Source organism: Carcharhinus amblyrhynchos, chromosome 23 (genome assembly GCF_965287045.1).
Source record: "Carcharhinus amblyrhynchos chromosome 23, sCarAmb.v2.hapA, whole genome shotgun sequence".
In the NCBI taxonomy this organism is placed as follows: Eukaryota; Metazoa; Chordata; class Chondrichthyes; order Carcharhiniformes; family Carcharhinidae; genus Carcharhinus; species Carcharhinus amblyrhynchos.
Window position 1 is genome coordinate 17,394,460 of NC_137346.1, and position 25,364 is coordinate 17,419,823.

Sequence of the window (25,364 nt, forward strand, 5' to 3'; positions counted from 1 at the left end):
ATCAAATGAATTGTAGCATGCTTTTTATTTCTATTTTCATGCCAAAAATTAGATCATAAGCAGAAAGTGTCTATAATTGGCTTTGCTCTAGTATTATCATGCTAACCTTGGATTGAGCATATTGGTACCAACATTAAGCCAAATTCGATCTGACCACTATTATGGTTAGCTGATCACAGTTTCCTTGAAATGACTGATGTAAATGGATGATTCTTGCACATTAAACTTTAGAGAAATACAAGACATAGCTATGGTATGCAGAACTCTTAAGCTGAGAAATTACAAGATATGCATGGACAAATAACTTGTCCAGGTCGTGCACATCCATAATTAAATTGTGACATCCTTAAATATTTAATTGTAATTTAGTCTAAATACTTTTAGATTGAAATGTTCTCATGCAGTAGTTAACTGCCTCTGAAAGGTACATGTTGATGTTTTACTTTTGAGTAACTAGCAACACCAATTCCTACCAAAGGAAACCATTGTTGCTCAAGTACAACTGATGAACAAAATTCTGTGCATCTGGGATAGTTGCTTTTCAAATACAATAGCGGGATTCTTTCCTGAATTACTGTGGTATCCTTTGAGTCACAACTCTTACATCAGAATTTACAATTTATGCCAAATTATTGCACATGATCTGACAATAGACTTAATGGTTCTGTGGGAGCAACATCAACACACTGCTGAAAATGGTTAGGAGAAAATTATCTGCACACGGCACAGTGGTTAGCACTGCTGCCTCCTAACACCAGGGACCAGGGTTTGGTTCCAGCCTTGGGAGTCTGTGTGAGTTTCCTCCGGGTGCTCCAGTTTTCCTCCCACAGTACAAACATGTGCGGATTAGGTTGATTGGCCATGCTAAATTGCCCCTTAATGTCAGGGGAGTAGCAGGGTTAATACATGGAGTTAAAGGGATAGGGTGTGGGTGGGATTGTTGTCAGTGCAGGCTTAATGAGCCTTCTACACTATAGGTATTCTGTGATCTTTCTTGCAATTCACACATGCTGACTTCTGTGATTTTGAACTCCACTGTCATTACAAGTATTGTTACCTAAATCTACTTGGAATAATTAACAGCTTGAAGAACCTTTGGAGATTATCATTAAATATTAAAGTACGATATTCAGAAAAACATAGGTTCTTGGTATCAGGGTTGTGAAATTCTGGTCCTGCACCTCATTTATATTATAACTCACCTTAACAGCAAACATCACCTCAAAAGCAACGCTGTAATAGTATTACTCTTATTAAAAAGTGAGGATGTGATTTTTAAAATATTTCAGATCAGATTACAAGTGTGAGGCTGGTGCACTTTATCATTTGCTTTATTTGATGTGGTTTCCACAATCCCTAAATAAAGTAGGGGATAACGTTTGAAATGGCATCAATAGGAGTTAAACTTGCACATCGAATATAGTCTGTTAACTATATCTATCTATATTATTAAAAAGTATTGTATCTAATAGATCATTATTCTGAGGTGTTGTTTATTTTGTTGCACCAAAGTTTATGTAGCACTTGGATGCTAGTGGTAAAAATATCATGTTCAGTCAAAAACAATAAACCACAACTGGATGAATGGATTAACAAGAAACAAAGAGCAAGCAAGTGCAAACAGTATATAAGAAACAAGCAGCAGTTGCAATCAGCAAGGAGAAGGGGAAACCAATGAAAAACATACCCAAGCATTTTTATTTGTTTCGATTGCTCTCTTGTTTGGTGGTCATATAGTGCTAAAAATATTTGTTATATCAGCAGCTGAGATAAATGTTAAGAAATTGCCAAATAATCTTTAACTTAATTGTAAAGTTGTTCATGGTATCTTGGAAATTGATCCAGTACATTTAGGCATCATAGGCCTACCTTGTCTTCAGGGCCTTGAACTTGAGTTTTGAGTACACTTGGACCTTACTTTTCTGAGCTTGTATGTAAGACCAAGCTTTGTAGCAGAAAAGTTGAAGTGCCTGACCTGATGTGTATTAGCTTCAGGCCTCTGCCTGTGAAACCTCAGTGCCTTGTAAAATATCAACCCTTAGCTGGCTATTAAAAATGGTCAATGTATCTGTCAGAGACTCATGCCTGTTGCTCAGCATCTGTGAGCAATGTCATGAGATCTTACGGAACATAAGAACCAGGAGCAGGAACAGGCCATCTGGTGTCTCGAGCTGCTCCGTCATTCAATGAGATCATGGCTGATCTTTTTGTGGACTTAGCTGGCTGTTCACCATAACCCTTAATGCCTTTACTGTTCAAATATTTATCTATCCTTGCCTTAAAAACATTCAATGAGGTAGCCTCAGCTGCTTCACTGGGCAGGGAATTCCACAGATTCACAATCCTGTTTCCCCTTATTTTGAGGCCATGCCCACTAGTTCTAGTTTCACCCGCCTGTGGGAACAATTTCTCTGCTTCTATCTTATCTATTTCCTTCATAATCTTATGTTTCTATACGATCTCCCCTCATTCTTCTGAATTCCAATGAGTATAGCCCCAGTCTGTTCTTATAAGCCAACCCTCTCGACTACAGAATCAACCTATTGAATCTCCTCTGCACCCCCTCCAATGCTAGCATATTCTTCAAGTAAGGAGACCAAAACTGTACGCAGGTGTGTACAGTTTTGGTGTGTGCAGGTGTGGCCTCACCAGCACCTTATACAGCTGCAACATAACCTTGCTGTTTTTAAACTCCATCCTTCTGGCAATGAAGGACAAAATTCCATTTGCCTTCTTAATTACCTGCAAACCAATTCCTTGTGATTCTTGCACAAGGACATCCAAGTGCCTCTGCACAGCAGCATGCTGCAATTTTTTTACCATTTAAGTAATAGTCCATTTTGCTGTTGTTCCTACCAAAATGGATGACCTCACATTTACCAACATTATACTCCAGTTACCAGACCCTCACCCACTCACTCAGATTATTTTTATCCCTTTGCAGACTTTCGGCATCCTCTGCACACTTTGCTCTGCCGCTCATCTGCAAATTTTGACACACTACACATGGTCCCCAACTCCAAATCATCTATGTAAATTGTAAACAATTGCGGTCCCAACACTGATCCCTGAGGCACACCACTTGTCACTGATCACCAACCAGAAAAACACCCATTTACCCCCACTCTTTGCTTTCTGATAGTTAACCAATTCCCTATCCACGCTAATACGTTATCCATAACGCTGTGCACCATTATCTTACGTACCAGTCTTTGGTGTGGCACCTTGTCAAGTGCCTTCTGGAAATCCAGATACACCACATCCACAGGTTCCCTATTGTCCGCTGTGCATGTAATGTTCTCAAAGAATTTTATCAAATTAGTCAAACATGACCTGTCCTCCATGAACCCATGCTGCGTCTTACCAATGGGACAATTTACACCCAGATGTCTCACTATTTCTTCTTGATGATCTTTTCATACTGACAATAGTTTATTATGTGACTTAAAATTTTATAAGTCAGTCTTTCTGCCAGCTGGAGCTCAATAGATAGCACTCTTGCCTCTTGAGTCAGAGCTCGAGTTCAAGTTCCATTCTGAGGATTTTAGTATCTAATCTAGGCTGACGCTCCTAGTGCAATAGTATCAGGGTGTTGTTTTTCCTCTGAGACATTAAACCAAGGCCCTGACGCAAGGGTACAAGAAATAAAAGCAGGAGTAGGTCATCAGGCCCTTCAAGCTTGTTCCACCATTCAATTCGATCCTGGCTAATCTATGTTGGCCTCCATTCCTTTTCTGTGCCATTTCCCCATAACCCTTTCTCCCTTGATCTATCAAATATTTACCCACCTCCAATGTGAGCACTTTTAATGATCTAACCTCCACCACCCTTTGGGGCAGAGAATTCCAGAGATTCACCAGCCTCTGTGAGAAGAAATTTTTACAGACCTCAGTTTTAAATGACCAGACCTTTATCTTGTCACTATGTCTGCTTGTTCGAGACTCTCCTACAGTGAAAACATCTCACCATCTATCCTGTCAAGCCCCTTCAGGATCTTATATGTTTGAATAAGGTTATCACTCGCTCTTCTAAGCTCCAAGGAATGCAGACCCAGACTATTTGGTCTGGCTTGATGGGACAACCCTCTCATCCCAGATTAAGGCTGATGAATTCCCTATGGATTGCCTCCAATGCTATTATATCTTTTCTTAGGTAAGGGGACCAAAACTGTATGCAAAATGCCAGGTGAAGCTTCACCAGCACCCTGTACAATTGCAACAAAACCTCCATATTTTTGACTCCAATCCCTTTTGCAATAAAGGCCAAAATGCTGTTTGCCGCTTTAACTCCTTGTTGGATCTGCCTGCTAGCTTTTGTGATTCTTGGACGAGAATACCTAGATCCCTCTGTATTTCACTCACCTGCAGTGTCTCTCCATTTAGATAGTAATCTGCCTTTTGATGCCTCCTACGGAAGTGTACGACCTCACGTTTCCCCAGATTAAACTCCATTTGCTAGGTTTTTGCCCAGTCACCCAATCTATCTACACCTCTTTGCAGAATCACAGTATCCTCAAAACAACCTGTCCTCTCACCTATCTTCGTATCTTTGGCAAATTTGGAAGCCTTACATTCTGTTGCTTCCTCCAGGTCGCTAATGTAAATAGTGAACTGTTGCAGGCCAAGAACTGATCCCTGTGATATTCCACTAGTTAATATCTTCCGACTCTGAAAAGGACCCATTTATTTCAACTGTCATTTTTCTATGTGACAGCCAATTTTAAATCCATACTAACACTTCCTCCAATTCCATGAGCTTTTGCTTTATGCATCTGCATCTTATCAAATGCCTTTTGGAAATCTAAATACACTACATCTATTGGTACCCCTCTGTCTACCCCCTTGTTACATCCTCAATTCGAGCAAATTTGTCAAACATGATTTCCCTTTCATAAAACTATATTCAGTTTTCCTAAATGATTAGCTATTTCCTTTTGGATTATTGACTCCAGTATCTTGCCAATAATAGATGTTAAACTAACTGACCTATAATTCTCTGCCTTCTGCCAGAATATCCCATGGCATTACTTCCCATTTAATACAGCTGCATGTGTTCAGCCAATTTATTTCATTCCCCATAATATCAAGAAACAGATGAGCAAATCTAGATACAGCAAAGGTTCTGATAACATCTTGCTGGAGTGTTGAAGAGTTGTGCTCCAGAATTAGCCATTCCCCCAGCCAAATTGTTCCATTACAGCTATTACACTGACAAAGAGGAAAATTACCCAGGTATTATCCTGTCTGTGAAAAGCATGACAAGTCCAATTCAATCTCCTCATTGGTTGTCTCCTAATCTTCAGCAAAGAAATGGAAGCTATCATTGTCAATGCTTTCAACCAGCAATAACCTCAACAATGCTCAGTTTGGGTGCTATCTGGACCAGTTGATTTCTGACCTCTTTGCAGCCATGATCCAAGCATGGACAAGAGCTGAATTCCAGAGGTGACGTGAGGTTGACACCAAGGAAGCATTTGATTGAATGATTCCATTTAGGAGCTCTGACAAAATTGAAGTCAGTAAAAAGTCTGACAACACCAGGTTTTAGTCCAACCTATTTATTTGATAATATACTCACAAGCTTTCGAGGGACACCCTCTTCGTCACGTGACGAAGAGGGTGTCCCTCGAAAGCTTGAGTATATTATCAAATAAATAGGTTGGACTAAAACCTGGTGTTGTCAGACTTTTTACTGTGTTTACGCCAGTCCAACGCCGGCATACCCACATCAAAATTGAAGTCAACAAGAATCAGGGGAAAATGCTGCATTCGTTGGAGTCATACCTCCACACAGATTATTATGGCTGTTTGAGGCCAATCACCTTAGCCCCAAAACATGGCTGTTGGATGGTGTTTAGGCCCACCATCTTTAACTGCTTCTTCAGTTATGAATTATGAACATTTCCACCATAAGGAGTGGAATTGTAACATTTGTAACTCCTCGTACTGAAACAGTCTCTACCCGCTTGTAGCAAGACCTGGGTGCTATTCAGGTTTGAGCTGATAAGTGGTAAGTAATGTTTGTACCTAGCAAGTGTTGCATATTCATCATTGACTACCAACTTCCCCATGGCTTTCAACAGCATTACCATTGCTGAATGCTCCACCATCAACATTCTCAAGCACACAATTGACCAGAAACTTAACTGGACTGGCTTCATAGGCTGGGTATTCTGTGGCAAGTAAGTAATCTCCTAATTCCTTGAAGCATTTACACCCATCTATGTCAGGGGTGTGATGCAAATATTCTCCACATGCCTGAAACTCTTAAGGAAGTGCAGGAACAAAGGGACATCGGTGTACATATATATAAGTCATTGAAGGTTGCAGAACATGTTGAGAGAGCGGTTAATCCTAGCTTTAATTTAATAGGGGTATTGAGTACAAGAGTAAGGCGATTGTGTTAACTTGCATAAACACTAGTTAAGTTTCACCTGGAGTACTGAGTCCAGTTCTGGGCACCATACTTGAAAGATGTAAATCCATTGGAGAGAGAGTAAGTACAGAAGAGACTGCCAAGAATTATTGCAGGGATAAACAATTGTAACTATGAAAGTAGATTGGAGAACTTGGGTCTGTCTTCCTTGGAGAAAAGAAGGCTGAGAGGATGTAATGAATGTATTCAAGATCCTGATGTGTATGGACAGGATAAATAGTGAGAAACTGTTTGCTCTCATCAGTATATCGAATTATAAGGCACAGATCCAAAATAATGGGGAAAAGGAGTGGAGGTGATCTGAGGAAAAATTTTCCACCTGGAGTCTGGAATGTATTTCTTGAAAGGATTGTGGAGGCCAGTTTGATCTAGATATTCAAAACTGAGTTGGATTGCTATCTGAAAAGAAAGATGATTACAGGGTAAAGCAAGGGAGTGGCATTAGGTAGAATGATCTTTCACCAAGTCAGTGCAGACTTGATGGACTGAATGGCCTCCTGTTCCATAAAGATTCTGTGAAAGAATGCACTCCAACAACATTCAAGAAGCTTAACATCATCAAGCATGAGGCAACTTCTTAATTGATACTCCATTCACCACTGAAACATTAATGCCTTCACTGCCAACAGGCAGTGACTACATCTACATAATGCACTGCAGCAACTCATCAAGGCTTCTTCAACCATCAAAATCAATAGCTTCTACTGCCATTCCTTCACACTCAGGTCAAAATCCTAAAACTTCCCACCTACCTGCCGTGGTTCAAAAAAGATTTGCTATTACATTCTCCAGAAAGATTTGGGAGTGCAGTATCCTTGGCCTTTCAAGCAATGTTCACATCCTGTGAATTAATTTAAAAAATGATCAAGAGAATGGGAGCTCTCTCTGGTATTCTGGTCAATATTCATTACCTGCTTTATCTACATTTACAACACTGATTACCAGGATCAATTTCTTTTTCCTCAAGGGCTGCTTTTTCATAGGCTCTTTGGATCTAAAGATTTAAATTATAAACTAAACTTGGTACTGAGCAGACAGCTGAAAAGTCAACAATAATTGAACAGCTTTTCATCATTCACCGACCCTGTCCATCCTGTCATACTCAAGTGGCTGATGCTGAAGCAAACCCGAGGCTTGAGATGTTGGACTCTTAAATCAAGTGAGTTTCCAACTTGTCTACACTTCAAAACTTTCTTAAAAAAAAACACGCACAAGAGAAACATTTTTTAATAACTTAAGAAACAGAAGAAACTGGATTTCCCTCAGTTTATGGAGGCTGCCTCGCTAAATATTTTTAAGACGTGGGTTGATGGGTTTTTGATAAGCGAGGGGATTAAGGGTTATGGGGAGAGGGTGGGAAAGTGGAACTGAGCCACGACAGATCAGCCATGATCTTATTGAAGGCTCGAAGGGCTAGATGGCCTACTCCTGCTCCTCTTTCTTATGTTCTCCCTCTTCCAGATATCTCTCCTGTAAACCTCACTGCAAATAATCTATTAGACAAATATAGAGATAGAGAAAAAAAAACAATTGGAAAGGATTTAACTTTTTCCTTTTTCACTTGGTTACTGTTATTACAGTAAATTTGTAAACTTGAAAGCCAGGCTCAGGAGCAGGTTTTAGAAGGAAGGTAAAGATTTTTGAGAGTAGGGAAATCATTTGCATAAATGAAATAAACTGAGATCCCTCCTTCTTCTTTGGTCTCTTTTCCTTTCATATTTTCTCTCTCATTTTCTCTCTCTCTGACACAGCCAGAGCTGTTTTTACAAGCACAGGATCCACCCCCTTGGCTCCCCCTCTTTCCTGTCTCATACTGCTGCTCCAGGTTCTCCAGACACAGGTTTCCCCCCTTCTGCCCTGTTGCTTGATCAACGATAGGTTCCCTCTGTCCCTTCTTCAAAACTACCTAAAGTAGCTGCAAGTGCTGTGGATTGTCCTGAGGTCAAAATTATACTCGTACTGCAACAATCCCAATTGATTTCAGATCTGGTGTGTGACCTTAATGCTAATGAAGTACTAATGATGAAACAGCCTGCTCAGTTCCAGTCTTTGCAAAACTGCCCGTTTTAAAATCTATATATGGAGTCCTGATACGTTTGATGTAAAAAGTTAGACATAATGCTGAATCTTGCCCATGATCATCTCTGCAAAGCTCCCTTTTGGGCTGACATCAGTGTAGCTTCCAAGCATCTCACTCCTCCAGGCCTTCAATAGAAAAAGTATCAATGACATCCTTTGTGATTTTGAAAGAGTTGCTTTATCACCCTTTGTGTTCCTTGACCATTCATCTTACAGTTGACCATGCTGTCTTCCTCCTTTCTTCTGTGTTGTTCAGCTTTGTGATTGCTACCTTGTCCAACATATTTTCAAAAATGATACACTCTGCCCTTACACAGTCACCTTCATAATCCTATCAGGCTTCATCCTGTTCTGTCTACATGCTGCCTCTTTGTGACATCATCTGCAGATGATCCGGTTAATTACGTATGTGGGTGACACCCAGCTGTTTCTGCATCACTTCCCTCAAACTGACAATCACCTTTGATAGCCAAACAAGCAGTTAAATCGTGACTCAATCATAGCTTCAACTGAAACATCAGGATGAGGTAAATCATTATTGATTCTTCCAAAAATTCTACCCTGCTACCTGGCTCAGGCTATTTGAAACCTTAGTATTCTGTTCAATAACAACTTCCATTTATGTCACGTCTTTAAAATAGAAAAATATCTCAAGATACCATCACAGTGTCATGAAAAAAAAATGGACACTGAGCCAAAAAGGAAGGATTAGGAGAGGCAATCTAAAGTTTGGCCAAAGAGAATGGGGGTTATAGTTAGATTAGGGAAAGTTGAGTCTGAGGGCAAATGTGCACTCAAGATTAAGATATTGGCCGGAATTCTCCAGCTGTTCAGGTCAGCAGGATTCTCTGGTTCTGTTGACGGTGCACCCCCTGCTGCGGGTTTAACAGCAACGTTGGGTGGTTCAGTGGGAATTCCTCTGGACAGCAGTGGAACCAGAAGACAACGTTGCCAGTGAATGGTGCGCCACCTCCCACCACCATGAAAAATGTTGAGGGGAAACCAAAGCATCTCGCCCATTGTCTTTGGTCGCGATCTTGTTGCGCTGATCACAGCGAAACTGTCACCATTTTCTGCCATTGTTCTTCTAAAACTTACAGCAAATTCTGGAGTCTGCACATGTGCAGTCAGTTGTGAAGTTGCTGTTTCGAGTGCTCCTCTGTTGGTTGTGCTGGTGGTGTCCTCCCCAGAATGTTGTCAATTAGAAGCATTTGAACTGACAAAACTCCCAAGCTCTTGTCTTTTATGTTGAATAAAGTATAGCTGGTTTTTTATTGGTGTACTAAGCTCATAATTACTGTTGAACTGTCTCATTGGTGCTGATAGAGTAATTTTATATTTGATGAATATCAAATGCCTCCATTATGATAAATTCTACATCTTTAAAATATTTTGAATTCTTTAATGGTATTTTGTCTTCAATCTTAATCCCTTGTGTGTGTCCCAATCATCTATTTCACGGAGATCTGTAATTTGGCACAAATTTAAGCTGACTTCAGAAAGGGGAAATTCCTGTCATAAAGGTCACAGTGGACAGTTTTCTTTGAGGTCAGCAACGAGTGCCATTGCTTTGTCATTGTCCCAAATTTTACGTTCACTGGCAAGTTTATAATGCTGATACTTGCCTGCTGACTTCCTGTAGGCTTTGCACTGGAATTTGCAGTAATTGGAAATCTATTTTGCAGAATGCCCTGGACTGAGGGTCTGAGGTCTGTGTAAACAGATAATCAACTGTGTATCAACTTAACCAATCAGACTGAAGAATTCTCAATGGGGTACAGGTCCAAATCAGGAACTATAATTTAGAATGTTTATGTCAATGGCAAATCATGCGCAGAAAACAAAATAGAGATCCAAAAAAGATGAGAATCAAGATAAGAGGTAAAAGAAAGGAAGGATTTGTTTAAAAATATATATTTTTAACTTGAACAATAGTTGTGAAGGGTAGAGATTCCACACTTGTTAGTTTTCAGTGCTGGGGAGTTGATTGGCAGTATTTAAGATTAACTGCACAGTTAAATATCCACTTGCAAGTAAATGGGCAAACTCTTTCATTTCTGCCAACTTTAGTGGGTATCTGGTGAGTAAGTGCAGCAACTTCATACCCATCATGTGATCTAATAGTGAGTCTCTGGGTAAAATACCTGTATAGTTCTTGAGCAGGGCAAAACCCAATTTCTGCATTTAACTGGCTGTATGCAATATCCAGTAGTGACTGATAAACTAGTTAATATTAGCAGAGCGTTGACATTCTCTCCAGTACTCTCACTGCAAAATCCAATGCAATACATTTTGTCCTTGGTGTTTTTTTTAAACTAGATTCAAAAATATGTTGCAATTTTGCTAACCATTACAAACATTTCTTACAGAAATGGCAGGATATTATCAAAGAAGTCAAATTTCTACAGAAGTTAAGACATCCAAATAGTATTGAATACAAAGGTTGCTATCTAAGGGAACATACAGCCTGGGTAAGAAATGTAATTTATTTACCAATATGCAAACTGACCGCATACCACCAGTGTACGCTAATGAAATAGCTTAGAGCTCCTTAGTAATTTTATCCTGAATGATGTTTTCGATCTTGAACCTATTGGAGAACAAATTTTTGTTTAAAAAGACTTCAAATTTGAGAGCTGCAATTTTAGTTGCTGGAACTGTTTGTTTAGAAGGACAAAGTTGGTTACAAATGGTTAATGTAAGAAATAAATGTTTATGCACAAATCTCTTTGGTCTATTTGCTTTAACATTAACATCTAATGATGATCAAAATGAAACCTTTTATAAAGTACCTATCTAATAATCTATTTTCAATCAATGGAAATAAAGATGAAATTTCGTTTCATTAGACATGTATCCAGTGTACATTCTTTGCTGTATAATTAGATGCGGCAATCCCATTTTCTTTCTAACGAGACCTGTGAATATCCAGAAATTGTTTAACGTAGTTAAACTGTTTTAAACATAATTTTATCAGCTGTTTTGCTCTTCTTGCAGCTGGTCATGGAGTACTGTTTAGGGTCTGCTTCAGATCTTCTAGAAGGTAAAAAATTCAATTTTCTGCTTAGTCTTTTCAAGTACCTGCAGAAAACATTTAGTGAGATATTGGACACAGTTCAAGTACTTGATATATTAATCTCAATTTTACTGCATATCCAAATAGAATGGAGCAAAGCCTGCTTTAATGGTCAAATGGCCTATTTGTTCTTTCTGATGTTTTGAAGCATTTCAATTTAATGTTTCTTGTTTGCTGTTTCCTAAATAACTTAAATTTACAATGAATTCAGTACAGGCTAATACAGCCTGAGCAATAAATTTAATTGCACGTGAAGACCTATACTGGCTTAAGGATTTTGTCATTTTTTTACTTCCAGTTTCATTCTTACTCTTCCTCCCTTTCTGCATCCTTACAATATGGCAATCATGGTAATAAAACTTAAATGTTGTTAAGCTGTTCAACTGCAAAGTGTGGCACCTCAACTCAGCGGGTTCGGGGGTGCTCATTTATTGCCCCCACACAACATTTCAGCAAGAGTCAGTCTGGTTGTGGTTAAGATGAGCACTTTGGATGCTGGAAATCCTCACTAGGTCAGGTGCTCCTGTGGAACGAGAAACCACGTTAACTTTTCAAGTCTGTACAGAAACTACCAGGTCTCATGAGTATTTCCAGCAGTCTGCTCTTATAACTAAAGTTGAAATGAGCTAACTCGGTGCACACAAAGCATTGAAGTTAAGACCTCCCAGTCGGGGTTTTTCAGTACTACGTAATTGAGCTCACCATATTTAGAGTTGAAATTTAATCTTGATTATTCTTAAAATAAAGACAAAATATTTTCTTAATTTTTAAGCCTTTTATTTCAATGAAAAAAGTGGTGGTGCAGAAAAAATTTGATTCCGACACCCATTTGAAATTTTTTTGTTGTGTTTTCCACCTATGCAATCAGTTCCTTTCTTACTACCTTCATGGAGGAAATTAAAGGCAATTTGTTGGCAGGTTGTGCTGTTTTCACAGTTGACAGAATAAAGGTGAAAATATAGCTCTATTTGTCTTGCACTAATACCCTATGCGTTTTCTTAATGCTTTGGTTCAAATGTACACGTTTTAACAGTTCAGTTCCTAACTTTCCATGAATGTTGATGCTCGTTTTCAGATTCATGTCTTATTCTTTTGTAATTAGCAGATTTTGTGATGCTAGTACTCTGACCTTTCTAATACTGTCTCTCTGTCATGAATATAATAAAAGTCAGTTTAGCCTTCCATCAGGTACAGGTAAAGGAAAGCTGTAATATTCATTTGAAGCCTTAGATTGCTATGGAACACTTGGCAAGTATCATCCTTAAACCTGAACAATCAAAATTTAATTAATAATAAAAATAATCTTGCTCAAAATTTTGAGATTGAAAAAAAGTTTTATTAACTGTTTCCATCATTGCTTTAATAATGAATGGATGCCAATCATGATTTACAATCGATGTCCCTCTAATATTAAGTATTGTTTCATTTCAGTTCATAAGAAACCACTTCAGGAAATTGAGATAGCAGCCATTACTCATGGTGCTCTACAGGGATTAGCCTATTTGCATTCCCACAACATGATTCACAGGTAAGTCTCTGCAGTGGAACACTGAATCATGATGACAATATTTTAATAAGTAGCATTTGGGCTAATATTTCAGTACCAAGTTTGTGTCAATGAAAGCTCAACATGTGGTTGAGGCAGCATAACTAGAGGCTGCCAGCTGTATAGCATGTGGTACCAATACTGATCTAAAACACATGTCAAAGTTAAATTGTTGATTTACAGACTTAGCAAGGAAAATATTGGAGATTGGAAATAGGTTATTATTTCAAATACATTTGCAATCTAATGCATTTTTTTGATGCCTCACAAATACAGTTATACTTATGTTGCTAAAAAATTGCAATGACAATTTTCCAATAAATTGAAAGTACCCAGATTGAATTTATTCTGAGAGCTCTGGGAATTATAAGTGCTCTTCTGTTTGTCCAATTCCACTGAAAAATGTGGATCCTAAAGAATTATTTAGCAAATGAAAGAAACAAAAGTCCAAAGCGTGGAATTTGTAAAATTTTCAAACAACTTTATATACTGGGTGAAAGTTATCCATAAGTTTGCAGTAATCACACAGTTGTTCTCATTTACCATTATGAACTGTAGATTACATTAAAATGCAGTAAAATAAGATTTAAGCATAGGTAAAACATTTTATTTTGATATTTACATGGGAAACAGGTTCTGGTATGAGATTGTATTTGATATAAATAAGATGAATATTTGATCCCAAGTTCTGATCACGTTCACACCATCATTAAAAACTATCTATTTCTACCTTTGTAACTTTGTTTCACCCTTGGTAGATCTGCTGCTTAAACGCTCATTCATGCTTGGGCGGATTGGCCATGCTAAATTCTCCCTCAGTGTACGCGAACAGGTAGAGTATGGCGATTAGAGGATTTTCACAGTAACTTAATTGCACTGTTAATGTAAGCTAACTTGTGGTGGTAATGAATAAACTTATTACCTCTAGACTTGACTATTCCAGTGTACTCCTGACTAGCCTCCAAATTTATACCTTCTGTGAATTTAAGGTCACCAGAAATTCTGCTGTTCATGTCTTAATTCACACCATGCAATGGTGCAAATTTGTACTAGGATCTGCAAAACTCTTTCGGGCTTGATTTTTTTTCTATCATGAAGCATTAGCTTTACTGGACCATTGCACTTAATAAAAAAAACTTTGTTTTATAGAATGCTTCTCACAACTGTAGGATGTCCTAAAGTACTTTATAGTCAATGAAGTATTATTGAACTGTAATTGTTAAGATTCTGAAAATGTGACAAATGTTTTGCACACAACAACCTTCCACAAACAGCAATATGAAAATCATTTGATCTGTCTTTAGACATTGATTGAAGAAAATGTATTGGGCAGGACACCAAGGAGACTTTTCCCATTTTGAGTTAGTTATATTGGAATGAAAGGCACAGAGAGGGCCTTTGTTTAACACCTCATCTGAAAAATTTCATCTCCATCAGAGTCTTAGTCTAGATTAAATGCTCAAATTGCCATTACATTACATTGATTGCTATTACATTATTTGATACAGCTTATATGAACTATATTTTGAGTTGACTGCTGAATTTATTGACTGTTAGTTAATTGTACTTTTACTTGTTTTGTAACCCCCAGAGACATAAAGGCAGGTAATATCCTCCTGACAGAACCAGGCCAAGTGAAATTAGCTGATTTTGGATCTGCTTCCATAGTATCTCCTGCCAATTCATTTGTGGGAACACCATATTGGTAAGAAGCCTTTCTTCAGGCATGCAGGATCATTTGTCTTTAATGTATTATTTATAGTCACAAGCAGGAATCATCACCGGAAGCAATTTGACTATCATTTGCAGTTATAACCATCACCTTGGCGTGCATTCCAGTAATCCCCTGAATGATGCCATTAGAAGCTGCTTACTCCTGTATGGCCGCACATGGTGACAAGGTTGGAGGGAGATGCCAGACAGTGTAGTCCAAAATGTCCTCAATGGCAGATAAAGCAAGGGAAGGCAGTGGCTCGTTGGCTCTAAAGGTGGAAGAAGGCTCCAGCCATTGTGATCCTGGTCATTGTGGTTTGATAGTCTCCTGAGTCTGATCACCAGTGCATCAAGATTTTGTGGACAGTGACAGCCTCTCAAGGTCCCCTTATTAAACAAAACCATGTCCAGGTTTCTACCAGGGTTTAAAATGAGCTGGCACAGAGGAAAAGAAAAAAAAATTGCTTGAAAAAAAGAAACGTTATCAAATATGCAATATGTAATCTATAAAAATAAAACTTTTAAAGAATATTTAAACCTTCAAAACTAAACCTTTTTTGTCACAATAAATCTGGATAAGATTGCACAGCTTTCACTGTTATTTTAAAAATTTTTGTTCCATTCTAAGTTACAAAGCCAATGCGGAACGTGGACTGGGTAGACACAAATCCATTTTGCTTGCTCCAGAAAACATTCAAGTTGAATCCAATTCATGGTCCCCACGAGAGACAAACAAGATCCAAACTGACAAGCAAAGGCATTGCACCCTGCCTGATGCTTGATCTTCGCCAAAAGGTCAGGAAACTCAACCTAAGTACACATGGTGTACATATGGTGAGGTGCTGAACAGTGCAATTCCAGGTTAGATTCTTGGGAATGCTGACTTAAATAGCTCCACCTGAGCCAAAGGTAGAGGTGTTATGTTGGTCTCTGTACTGCTAAGACGACAAATCATCTGAATTTTACACTCCTTCCCAATGTCATCAAAATTAATTCCTGCCACAAACATTTTTTCTGTGATGATTATATTGATAATTTGACTTAAAATGTAACTCAGCATTTTTGTTCTAACCTGCTCCTCAATACTGATCATGTTCAACAAGCATCAGCAGCCATGGTGTACTCACTTCATGTGCAAGGCTGAAAAGCTATTTGATTTTGGGAAGAGGTGAAGTCATCAGTACCTGCTGGAAAATGCAGAGTTTGGATAGGTAACTGTAAATTGAGCTTGCCTTTTGATATAAGCTTCATCTCTTCCCAGAATCAAATAGTTTTTTAGCCTTGCACATGAAGTGTAAATAGCATGGTTGCTGATGCTTGTTGAATGTGCTAATCAGTGTTGAGGAGTGGGTTAGAATGAAAATGCTGAGTTATGTTTTAAGTCAAATTATCAATATAATCATCGCAAAAAAAAATGTTTTTAGCAAGAATTAATTTTTTGGAGCCTAAGAGGCTTGGGGATGATCTCCTACAGGTCTATAAAATAATGTGGGTATAGATCAGCTAGGTAGTTAACTTCTTTTCCCAAAGTTAGGGGAGTTTAAAACTAGAGGGCATAGGTTTACGGTGAGAGCGGAGAGATACAAAAGTGTCCAGAGGAGCAGTTTTTTCACAACAGGGTGGTGAGTGCCTGGAATGAGCTGCCAGAGGGAGTAGTACAGGCAGGTACAATCTGTTTTTTGAAAAGCATTTAGATAGTTACATGGGCAAGATGGATGTAGAGGGATATGGGCCAAATGTGGGCAATTTGGGAGTAGCTTAGTGGTTTTAAAAAAGGGCGGCATGAACCAGTTGGACCGAAGGGCCTGTTGCCATGCTGTAAACCTCTATGACAGGATCTTGTGCTTTAGGCCTTTTGATCAAGGGCACAAGAGATTGAGAATGTTAGTCTTTGCCATTTATCATACTGGAGAGCTAAGTCTCTGCTTCATTGTGGTTAATTGATATCATTGAATAAAAAACTATTTTAAATTTAATTCAAGACAGTTTATGTTGTAATATCTCAAACTAAATATCTTGATAAATGGAACACCTGGCTTTTTAAAATTCACTTTTAATTTGTTTTTAAACAAAAATATCTAGATAAATACTACTGTGCTTGTATTTCAAATACTTTCAATATTTTGTTATGTCAGATATAAATGCCTCATGCCTCCATCATAATTTTTGGAGCTATAATTCTATTACAAGTATAATAATGGCACTGTTAATAAAATGATTATTGTTACAAAGCAAATTAATCAAACTAAAACTATTTTATATTTTGAAAAAGGATGGCTCCTGAAGTAATCCTTGCCATGGATGAAGGCCAGTATGATGGCAAAGTAGATGTTTGGTCTTTGGGAATTACGTGCATTGAATTAGGTAAGTCATTGCAGTTAACCAAGAATGTGAAACCAATTAAAAATGGCTTGGGGAAAATGCTATAATCACAAAGTATAATCAGTTGTGCTTGATAACATTTACTTTCAAAACATTTAAAATGATTGCAATTATATTCTAAATGAATCCTTAAATCTCACATTGAAAATTACCATTTCATTGTTAACAGTTCTGAAATCTGATTACTGCTACTTTACCCACAGCGGAGCGAAAGCCTCCTTTGTTTAATATGAATGCAATGAGTGCCTTATACCATATAGCGCAGAATGAGTCACCTGCTCTTCAGTCTAATGAATGGTGAGTACACATTCAGAGTCCTGAGATTTGTATAGAAACAGATGTTTCTAAATCATAAACAACTGCCAGTTTAAGAAATACTTGTCAGTAGATAAAGGTTTATCCCTAATCCCGAGTGTTTAAACAGATTATCCTAAAATGCACTGCATAATCTTTAAATAGTATTTGTATATTTTTGAAGATGCTAAATGTTGAAATAGCTGTATTTGTACCAAGAAGATTACTATCTTTGAAAATCTTGCTGGATGTCATTAGGACAATTTCTAAAAACATTCAATTAATTCAGACTAATGACAATGTAATAAATGCTGGAGTTTGGTCTACTGGTAATCCATATAGAATTCCAAAGTAACTGTTTTGTTTGACTATTAGTGCCAGTTATATAAAAACCTTAATGTGCCCATATTTTTTGCTTTCATTTTGGTTGTCTGCAAGATTAGTTGATTTAAGTTCAGTAATGGCACCTTCAATTTCAAACTTTGTGCAGTGCACTTCCATAATAAATAGCTGCATTATCTTTGAATTATAAGCCATTTATGATCAGTGTCCTTTGCAGTAATTGTAACAATATTGTGCCATATTCAATACTGCACTGATACGGTATTTCAAATTCAAATCCCTCTTGTCAGTTCGTGCAGCTTCCATTGCTTCTCATCTAAGTCTGTGCATCTATGTATGTCCCTCCTTTTATGTATCAAAGTCTGTTTTCTGGCACATAACGTTCATATCCCCAGAAAACCGCACACCATTATAGAACAATTTTTTTTTATAAAGAGAAAGAAAGCATCCTTAGTTTACAAGTAACTGCACCTTCCCTTTAATTGACCTCAGCAGTATATTGATAGCTATAGATACCTGGATTTGTTAATTAGTAAAAAGTCTGACAACACCAGGTTTTAGTCCAACCAATTTATTTGATAAGAGACTCACAAGCTTTCGAGGTTTCCCTCTTCGTCAGGTGAATGGAGAGTTCTGGCCTCAGACAGACCATTCACCTGACGAAGAGGGAAACCTCGAAAGCTTGTGAGTCTATTATCAAATAAATCGGTTGGACTAAAACCTGGTGTTGTCAGACTTTTTACTGTGTTTAAGCCGGTCCAACGCCGGCATACCCACATCATTGTTAATTAGAGCAGACCTTAAATGACCTCAGCGGGTTATCAGCTAAATATTACAACAGTGCTTCAACCCAGGATTATCCACACACAATGTCACATCCATTCACTGATACTAAATCAAATTTTTACGTCACAATTTTGCCCAAATATCAAATTTTGTTCATCTAAATCATTTTAGGATTTCTGTTTTTAGAATCATTATTGTTTTGCATTTATTAGATATTATGCTCCATGTTTTGCTGTAATTTAGTTTAATTCCTAAGTAAGACTTTTTTATTATCAGAGGTTTCCAGAGCCACTTGTTAGTAGTCTGATTATACAACTCTTAACTTTTCCCCTTTTCCTTTTGGGAAAAAATCTGATGGGAAAGGCATTTAAATAATTTTCATAAGCAGATGATATTGTAATTGTTCAGTATGAAAACTACGCACAGGGAATCTAAGTAACAAATTATATAGTTCCTTAAAATATCTGTGTGGCATAATATGGACAGATAAATATTTTTACTCCCACTTAGTAAAAACACACAACTTGCATTTTTTTAAGCTAATAACATTAAATCCATAACTACTTCATTAGCTTACATATTAAGTGGCAGTTTCCTCAGGTTCACCTGAATCACCTCATGTTTGTATAGTTAATGTATATCAACAAACCTGTAATGCAGCCATTTGACAATTTGCCTCTAATTTTTCAGTGATGGACAATGAATAATGGGAACAATCAAAATAGGTCGTACAAATGCATACCAATTATATCACTAAGTTATATTTGGGGAACAAATTTATGATCCTAGATTAAACCATTAACTTCAGCTGGATCAATCCTAATATCCTGATTAATTATTCTGGGAGATTTCAACAAATGACTCCATTGTTCATCAATGTGTCCAAGTAATTACCAAATAATGTTTAGGCTTACTTTTTCTTGCACCAATTTTCTTATTGACTTTGCAATGTACTGTATTGATACCTTCCATTCTCATCTTCAGATGTATTAAATTTAAGATGGCTTTGGTTTAAACATTCTTTGTACAGTAAAATATTCTTTCTTGAAGATAATTTTATTTTGTGGTCTAGAAGATGAGGGAGGAGCATGTAGAGCAACAAAAAGCATTTGCTGTTTGCGAAGGATAAACAAGAATTATATAATAGATCACATTACAATGCCTACATGCAATACACTTATGTCCTTCCAGTAAGAAAATAATAGTATAAATGGTGCCATTGATCTATTGAGTCTTCAAATTGTGAACATGTTAAATCTTGTGATCTATCACTTGCTGGTATGATTGTTAAGTATCGAAAATGAAAACACTGGTTTTCTGCAGTGGTTGGGAAAATAAGAATGAAAATATTGTGTATTTGATTTTATCTCATCTGCAAAGCATGAAAATGGGCAAAAGTCTGTTTGGTTCCTTTAACTTCTTTTAAAAGGCAAGTGTAACTTAAATTTAACTGGTAAATATACCATAGATTTTGACCATAAATGATATATTTGGAAAATATAATGGGTAGCTATCTATAATGGATAGAGGGAAACTATTATATCTTGTAATAATTGAAGGACTGTTGAAATCAAGAAAGTAAATCAGATTGCAGCCCTGAATGTTTTTAAACTTTAAAGCTTCACAAGCTTAAATTAACACTGCAATGAAGTTGCTGTGAAAATCCCCTAGTTACCACACTCGGGCGCCTGTTCGGGTATGCTGAACTTAGCATGGCCAATGCACCTAATCAGCATGTCTTTCAGACTGGGAGGAAATTGGAGCACTTGGAGAGAAACCATGCAGACACGGTCAGAACACGCAAACTCGGCACAGACAGTGGCCCAAGCTGGGAATTGAACCCGGGTCCCTGGCACTGAGAGGCAGCAATGATGACCACTGCCACTGTGTCTATATTCTGGCAGTAGAACTAAAGATTTGTCCTTCAGAACATGCCACGTCCCTATTCTGGCTGTTCTAGTACAACTACAACACTGGCATCTACATGGCAGTGTGGAAAATTGCCCAGGTATGTTCAATCAACAAAAAGCAGAACCAATCCAACCCAGACAATTACCGCACTGTCATTCATCAGCAAGGTGATGGCAGGTGTCATCAATATGCTGTCAAATGGTGCTTACTCAATAACAATCTGCTCGCAGTTCAGTTTGAATTCAGCCAGGCTACTCAGCTCCTGATCTCATTACGGCCTTGTCCAAAACACGAACAAAATAGCTAACTCGAGGTGAATTGAGAGTGACTTCACTAGACATCAAGACACCACTTGACCGAGTGTGACATCAAGGGGCCCTAGAAAAATGAAAATCGGGACAATTCTTTGCTGGTTGGAGTCCTACTTATCAAAAAGGCAGATGCTTGTGATTGTTGGCAATCGGTCTTCTCAGTCACAGGACATCACTGTGAGTGTTCCTCAAGATATAATCGAGGCATGATCTTCCCTCCATCTCAAGGTCAGAAGTGAGGATGTTCGCTGATTGCACAATGTTCAGCACCATACGTGACTCCTCAGGTACTGAAGCAGTCTATGCTCCTATGGATGACATTGATGACCTGGATGACATTGAGGCTTGGGCTGATACGTGGCTGGTAACATTTGTGCCATTCAAGTGCTAAGCAATGACCATCTCAAACAAGAGAATCTAGCTGTCACCCCTCAATATTCAACAGCATTACCATCACTGAATCCCCTATTGGCAACATGCTTGGCATTACCATTGACGAGAAACTAAAATTGCTTTGGTTACACAACCTGGTTAGAGGCTTTGAATTCTGCAGTATGCAACTCCACCTCCTGATTTCTCCAAAGCCTGTGCACCATCTACAAGGGCAAGTGATGGAATATTCGCCATTTGCCTGGACAAATGCAACTGAAACAGCAGTCAAGAAGTTTGGAGCCATCCAGGACAAAGCTTGATTGGCACCCCATCCACCACCCTCAAGATTCTCTGTCTTCACCACAAACACAGAGCAGCAGCAATGTGTACCATCTACAAGATGCACTGCAACAACTTGTCATGACTCCTTTGACAGCAACTTTCAGACAATCCCTACCACCCCAACCTGCAAGAACAGCAGGTATATGGGAGCACCGCCCCAACCTGCAAGTTCCCCTTCAAGCCACACATCATCCTAACTTGGAACTGTCTTGCTATTACTTCACTGTCAGTGGGTTAAAAACCTGCAAGTCCCACACCACATGGACTGCAATAGTTCAAGAATATAGCTCTTCACCACCACCTTTCTGAGGACAATTGGGCATGGGTTATAAATGCTGACAGTGACACCCACGTTCGATGAAATAATATATTTTATCTGTTTTAAGCAGGTTTTTAAAGCTCCCCAGATACGGAGAGATCAGGGAAGGAATTCCATGCAATGGTTACAGCTGATCAGTCTGCCAGAAGCAGGATGCAAAAAAAGCTAGAGTAAGAGAACTAAGCAGTGAAGAAGGGGATGTAAAGCAGGTGGATGTTGCCAAGGTTAGGTGAGGCCAAACCCACGAGATCTGAAAATGAGAGCAAGAATACCAGATTGATTGAATTGGATGAGAGGATAGCAAAGGACAGGAAATCTCATTAGTTAAGCAAAAAATGAACAATTTGAGTAGTTGGCAAAATAAATTTCGAAGTGTGTTTTGGACAAGTTGAAGTTTAGAGGCTTCAGGGCTGGCCAGGATGGTATTTTAAGAATCAATTTTGGAGGCTGATGTAAGTTTTGATAAGAGCTGTGGTTGTTGGAATGAAATAAAGTTAATGAGGAAATTATTTAGTACATTACGGAGCAAAGCTAGCAATGTTGTACAAGCCTATAAAGCATTTAAAAGGTGTGGGTGAGCTAAATCATGAGAAAAGCGTGAAAGTTTCATACCATACATAAAATGCAGGAGCTGGAAATGTTGCAGGCTTTGGGTAGATGAAATTAGTTTGGGTAATGTTCATTTATTAGCAACTCATGATTTGATTATGGTAGTATAACAGTCATTGCCTGTCATGGCAGTTGTAGGCATTGAGGAATGAATTGTCAAAACAGAATGCGTTTTTGTGTGAATATAAGACAAGCAGGATAATGGAAAATCCACAGCCTTCTTGGGGTTCACAAACTTTTGAGTCGAGGAAACTTTCCCCTAAACGATCGTCCCCTTATCCTGAGAACTTGCCCACATTTTCCAGATTTCCCAACCAGCGGAAACAATACCTCACTGTAGACCCTATCAAGTCCCTTCAGAATTTTGCATGTTTCAATGAGATCACTTCTCATTCTTCTAAACTCCAGAGAGTATAGGCCCAATATGCTCAGCCTCTCATTGCCTAAGGGAACAATCTAGTTAACCTTCTGTGTACTGCCTGCAATGCAAATATATGGTTTCTTGCATATGGAGAACAGAAGTGCACACAATATTCAGGTACGGTCAGGCCAATGCCTTGTACAATTATAGCAAGACTTTTTTATCCCTGTGCCAAAACCCTCTTGTAATAGAGGCCAACATACAATTTGCCACCTGAATTGATTGCTGTACCTTTATATTGACTTGAGTTCCTTGTGCAAGCAAACCCAAGTCTCAGAACATCATCAATTCTAAGTTTCATGTTTAAAAAAAGTTTTTTTATTCTTACAATGTAAGTGAATAACCTCTCACTTACTCGCATTGTATGCCATCTGCTATCTTGATGCCCACAAATTTCCACCTTGCATTGTATCACCAGTAAATTTAGGTGTGCAAATGCAATGTAAAATCTTTGGTTCTAAAGTCCTATATAGACCATCTTCTATGGATTTTGTTAAATATGTCCAAGTCTGCTGTAGCCATCCTTCTTCCTACATGCATTTGTTGCTCTGATAGGATTTTTGGTATTAATTTCCAACTCCTAAATTAAAATACTTAATTCAGTTTAGATAAGAACATTTGCTTTTTTTAATCAGATAATTTTCTTTTCAAATGTACACGTTGGGATCATACTGCATAGCTGCTCTTATTTATTGTAACCATATTGGAACTCTTTGCAGGCCCGTTTCATGTTGAAGTCTTAAGTTCATAGATTCAGACTTATAATCTGTGTAATTTTGAGGTTAGGAACCAGTTTACCTTATTCTTAACATTTGAACACGTTGCTTTGAGCACTTAGAAATATTTTATCTTCTCAGAAATTTTGCATGAATTTCTGTAATTATTTGTGAGAGGCCTTTGATTTTTCTTCAATCCTCTTAACCTTCTATGCATAGTTTCGATAATGCGGTTTATTTCCTTTGGTTCAGCAATTGTTACAAGCCGTTAATTATTTTTGTTCATTGTAGTTTTGTATTCTCTGCAAGCATGTTACTTCATTTCCATTACAAATAGAATAGGTCTCATCCTGTTTTCAGGAGCCATGTGAAACACACCAAAGGAATGGACAAATATTTTATAGGGTTTTTAATTATTCAGGAGCCATTGCATATTTTATATGTTTAGTGTATATGGAGACACTGCAGATGTTATTTTAACAATTTTGAAAGGCTCTTCAGGTTGAGCACAGCAAATTTTACTTGCATTTCATATCAATTTCCTTTTTTTGTGCCAATTCTACTTTTGGCATGCCTAAAGTAAAGCTACTGTTTTAAGGGTGCATTATGTTAAAAATGTACAGTGGTCCATAACTTGGGCAGTACTTGTGCTATGCACAATTGGCCCTTACGGTTGGAAAAGATCAAAAATGGCTCGTTTAGAAAACGCAATGTTCCACATACTGCAGATAACAAAGCTTTTTAAAAAAAGCTCCTGTTTGAGATTTGTTTTTGTTTTAGCCACTTCTATTTTTTTTTATTTTAAAGTTGCTTTTGGTTTTGACATTGCAAAGCCATTAGAGTTCCTGATGCAAATCAAGGCAATAAGTGTTTTTATTTTCAGTTTGTTGCAGTTTTGACTTCAACATGGAAGAAATTGAGCTTTTTGCCTAATCTGCTTTTGAATACTTTACCAGCTTTGAAAAAGAATGAAAAGGCAGCAATTTCCACTTGTTTTCTCCTAAATTTTAGTGGTTTTAAATATTTGGAAAAAAATATTTTTGAATTCCAAGTGCTAAATGCTGTTGTAAGTGCTTTCCAAAGTCGGATTATTGCACGTCCTCATTTGTTTTGTGCAAGCATCTTATTTACCCCAATTACTTTAAAGCACTCAAGGCTGTGGGTCAAGTGCTGGTAAACGGGATTAGGTGGGAGTTTAGGTGTTTCTCGTGTCAGTGCAGACTTGATGGGTCGAAGGGCCTCTCCTGCACTGTCTGATTCAATGATTCTGATGGCCTTAAATTATCTTGATCTCTCTCAGATAGTAGGTATTTACAAAAATGTAATATTTGTTGACCTTTCTGTTTAAAAATGCCTGCTTTTTGAAGTGCAGTCAGTATTGTATTGTAGGAAATGCATCAGCTAATTTGTGCACAGCAAGGTCCCCCAAACCACAAAGTAATAATCACCAGATAATCTGTCTTAGTGGTGCTGGTCAAGGGATAGCTATTATCCTTGCCATGGAATCATTTATACAGATCTGACTGAGGGTTCAGTTAAATGCCACATCCAAAACATCCCACTTCGTACTTGAAATATCAACCTGAATTATGGGTTCAAGTCTCAGGTAGATGTGAATTTGCTATCATAAGAACATAAGAACATAAGAAATAGGAGCAGGAGTAGGCCATCCAGCCCTTCGAGCCTGCCCCGCCATTCAATAAGATCATG

The 25,364-nt window shown here is 38.0% G+C and overlaps 1 protein-coding gene across 3 annotated transcripts in view; it reads left to right on the top strand.

Annotated features, from left to right (window-relative positions):
• taok1a (TAO kinase 1a) overlaps positions 1-25,364 on the top strand; it is a 160,372-nt gene that overhangs the window by 95,136 nt on the left and 39,872 nt on the right. For all 3 annotated transcript variants that reach the window (XM_080210891.1, XM_080210892.1, XM_080210894.1), the window contains exons 4-9: positions 10,884-10,985; positions 11,512-11,557; positions 13,022-13,118; positions 14,728-14,841; positions 17,122-17,213; positions 17,435-17,528. In XM_080210891.1, coding sequence (XP_080067017.1) covers positions 10,884-10,985; positions 11,512-11,557; positions 13,022-13,118; positions 14,728-14,841; positions 17,122-17,213; positions 17,435-17,528 — 545 coding nt within the window. The remainder of the gene's footprint in view (positions 1-10,883; positions 10,986-11,511; positions 11,558-13,021; positions 13,119-14,727; positions 14,842-17,121; positions 17,214-17,434; positions 17,529-25,364) is intronic.